Source organism: Nicotiana tomentosiformis, chromosome 12 (assembly GCF_000390325.3).
Source record: "Nicotiana tomentosiformis chromosome 12, ASM39032v3, whole genome shotgun sequence".
Classification (NCBI taxonomy): domain Eukaryota; kingdom Viridiplantae; phylum Streptophyta; class Magnoliopsida; order Solanales; family Solanaceae; genus Nicotiana; species Nicotiana tomentosiformis.
This window is the reverse complement of record NC_090823.1, coordinates 36,843,023-36,846,168: the sequence shown is the minus strand read 5'-3', so window position 1 is coordinate 36,846,168 and position 3,146 is coordinate 36,843,023. Positions and strand designations below refer to the sequence as shown.

General features: G+C 44.6%; 1 protein-coding gene across 1 annotated transcript; it reads right to left on the bottom strand.

Moving 5' to 3' along the window:
- Window positions 1–1,112: 1,112 nt before the first annotated feature.
- Window positions 1,113–1,601, bottom strand: LOC138902486 (uncharacterized). The gene is made up of 2 exons (XM_070190357.1): window positions 1,334–1,601; window positions 1,113–1,222 (listed from the first exon to the last, which is right to left on the bottom strand). Exons 1-2 carry the CDS (start codon window positions 1,599–1,601, stop codon window positions 1,113–1,115), a joined length of 378 nt encoding a protein of 125 aa, XP_070046458.1.
- Window positions 1,602–3,146: the final 1,545 nt, after the last annotated feature.

The following is a 3,146-nucleotide window of genomic DNA, read 5'->3' as shown; positions in this document are numbered from 1 at the left end:
TCATAGATGGAGTGCTGAATAGGTGTGGATATCTTCTCCGCATGTCCTCCTTAGTCTCCCTAGTCGCCTCCTCGACCGGTTGACCCTTCACTGGACCACAGAAATCTTCTTAGACCTCAACTGGCAAAGCTACCTGTTAATAATGGCAACTCGCTCCTCCTCATAACCCAAGCTCTCATCTAGATGAACAGTGATGTAATCTAACACATGCGACCTGTCGGCATGGTACCTTCGAAGCATAGACACATGGAAGATAAGATGAACACCCGATAGACTGGGAGGCAAAGCAAGCTCTTTAGAAACCTCCCCAACTCGCCTCAACACCTTATATGGGCCAATAAACCTTGGGCTTATCTTGTCCTTCTTCCCGAACCTCATTATTCTCTTCATCGGCGAGACTTTTAAGAGAACCTTCTCGCCCACCATAAAATATAAATCACGCGCCTTCTGATCTGTGTAACTCTTTTGTTGGACTGTGTTGTGCGAAGTCGATTTTGAATCAATTTTACCCTCTCCAAGGCATCCATCACTAAATCAGTGCCATATAACCTAGTCTTGTTAGGCTCAAACTATCCGATGGGCAAACGACATCGCCAGCCATATAAAGCCTCAAATGGAGCCATCTCAAAACTGGACTGATAATTGTTATTATAAGTAAACTCAGCCAAAGGGAAGAATCGATCCCACTGCCCTTCGAAGTCAATCATACATACTCTAAGCATATCCTCTAGGATCTGAACTGTTCGCTCTGACTGCCCGCCGATCTGTGGATGAAAGATTGTACTGAGCTCTACCCGGGTACCCAACTCACTCTGTACTGCTCTTCAGAAATGTGAAGTGAACTGAAGGCCTCTATCTAAAATGTTGGAAACGGGCACACCATGCAATTGTACAATCTCCCGAATATAAATCCGGGCCAACCTCCTTGAAGAGTACGTAGTCATCACTGGAATAAAGTATGCCAACTTGGCCAGCCTATCGACAATGACCCAAACGACATCAAACTTCCTCAACGTTTGTGGAAACCCAACTACAAAATCTATAGTGATGCACTCCCATTTCCACTCTGGTATAACCATCTACTGAAGTAGGCCACCTGGCCTCTGGTGCTCTTACTTAACCTGCTGGCAATTTAGGCATCTCGCTACATACTCAACTCTTTCCTTTTTCATCTGCCGCCATAAATAATGTTGCCTCAGGTCACGATACATCTTTGAAGTAGCTGGATGAATAGAATACTGAGAACTGTGTGCCTCTTCTATAATCTTCTCCCTCAATCCATCAACATTAGGAACACATAGGCGACCCTGGAATCGCAGAACACCATCCTTACCGATACTAACATCCTTGGCACCACCCTGTAGTACCATCTCTCTAAGAACTAACAAGTGCGGATCATCGTACCGATGAGCCTTGATCCACTCAAATAATGAAGACTGAGCCACAATGCATACAAGAACTCGACTGGTCTCTGAAAGATCTAACCTCATAAGTCTGTTAGCCAAAGACAGAATGTCCAAAGCCAGTGGTCTCTCCTCTGCTGAAATGAATGCCAAACTACCCATACTATCGGCCTTTCTACTCAAGGCATTTGCAACCATATTCGCCTTGCCCAGATGATAAAGGATGGTAATATCATAGTCCTTCAGTAACTCAAGCCACACGCGCTACCTCAAATTGAGATCTCTCTGCTTGAACAAATGCTGCAAGCTACGATAATCGATGTAAACCTCACAGGACACCCCATAAACATAGTGTCTCCAGATCTTGAGAGCATAAACTATCGCGGCCAACTCCAAATCATGTATGGGGCAAGTCTTCTCGTGGGGCTTCAGTTGACGTGAAACATATGCATTAACTCGCCCCTCCTGCATTAATACACAACCCAGGACAACGCGTGAAGCGTCGCAATACACAATATACATGCCTGAACCTAAAGGCAACACTAACATCGGTGTTGTAGTCAATGCGGTCTTGAGATTTTGAAAGCTCACCTAGCAATCATCGGACTATCGGAACGGAGCACCCTTCTGGGTCAATCTATTCAAAGGTGTCGTAATAGATGAGAAGCCCTCCATGAACCGATGATAATAACTCGCTAATCCCAAGAAGCTCGTGATCTCGGTCGTTGTGGTAGGACGAGGCTAACTATGGACTCCCTCGATCTTTCTTGGATTTACCTTAATACCCTTGCGTGATATAACATGCTCCAAGAATGCCATAAAATCAATCCAGAACTCGCACTTGGAGAACTTAACATATAGCTTCTGTTCCCGCAAGGTCTGAAGCACAACTTCCAAATGCTGCTCAAACTCCTCCATACTACACGAGTAGATCAATTTGTGATCAATGAAGACAATGAAAAATGAGTTAATATATGGCCTGAACACGCATTTCATCAAATCTATAAATGCCGTCGGGGCATTGATAAAGCCGAAGGACATCACTAGAAACTCACAGTGGCCATATCTAGTCCGGAAAGCCGTCTTCGGAACATCCGAAGTACGAATCTTCAGCTGATGATACCTAGATCTCAAGTCGATCTTAGAGAATACTCTAGCATCTTCCAACTGGTCAAACAAATCATCAATATGCGGCAACATGTACTTGTTCTTAATTGTAACTTTGTTCAACTGGCGGTAATCAATGCATATCCGCATAGTCCCATCCTTCTTATTCACAAACAACACAGGTGCACCCTAAGGCGACACACTCGGCCTGGCGAACTCCTTTTCTAGCAACTCCTCAAGTTGTTCTTTCAACGTTTTCAACTTTTTCAGAGCCATGCGATATGGTGGAATAGAGGTAGGCTGGGTACCTAGCGCCAAATCAATATAGAAATCGATATCACGATCTGGTGGCATGCCTGGTAGATCAGAAGGAAACACATCGGAGAACTCCTGCACCACATGCACTGAATCAATTATGAAAGTCTATGCAGCAATATCCCGAACATAAGCCAGATAAGCCAAACAACCCTTCTCGACAATATGTCGAGCCTTCAAGAAAGAAATAACCTGGCTAGATGTATTGATAAATGAACCCCTCAACTCCAATATAGGCAACTCTAACATACCAAGGTAACCGTCTTGGTGTGGCAATCAAGAATGTCTCGGTATGGGGACAACCAGTCCATGCCCAAGATG

What these genes read in the sequence shown, in the direction of transcription:
- LOC138902486 (XM_070190357.1), bottom strand. Translation starts at nt 1,601, where the DNA reads ATGGTTGCAAATGCCTTGAGTAGAAAGGCCGATAGTATGGGTAGTTTG. An exon ending in TGCCAAGGATGTTAGTATCG is followed by an intron (nt 1,223 to 1,333) that starts GTAAGGATGGTG and finishes CTATTCATCCAG; the next exon opens with CTACTTCAAAGATGTATCGT.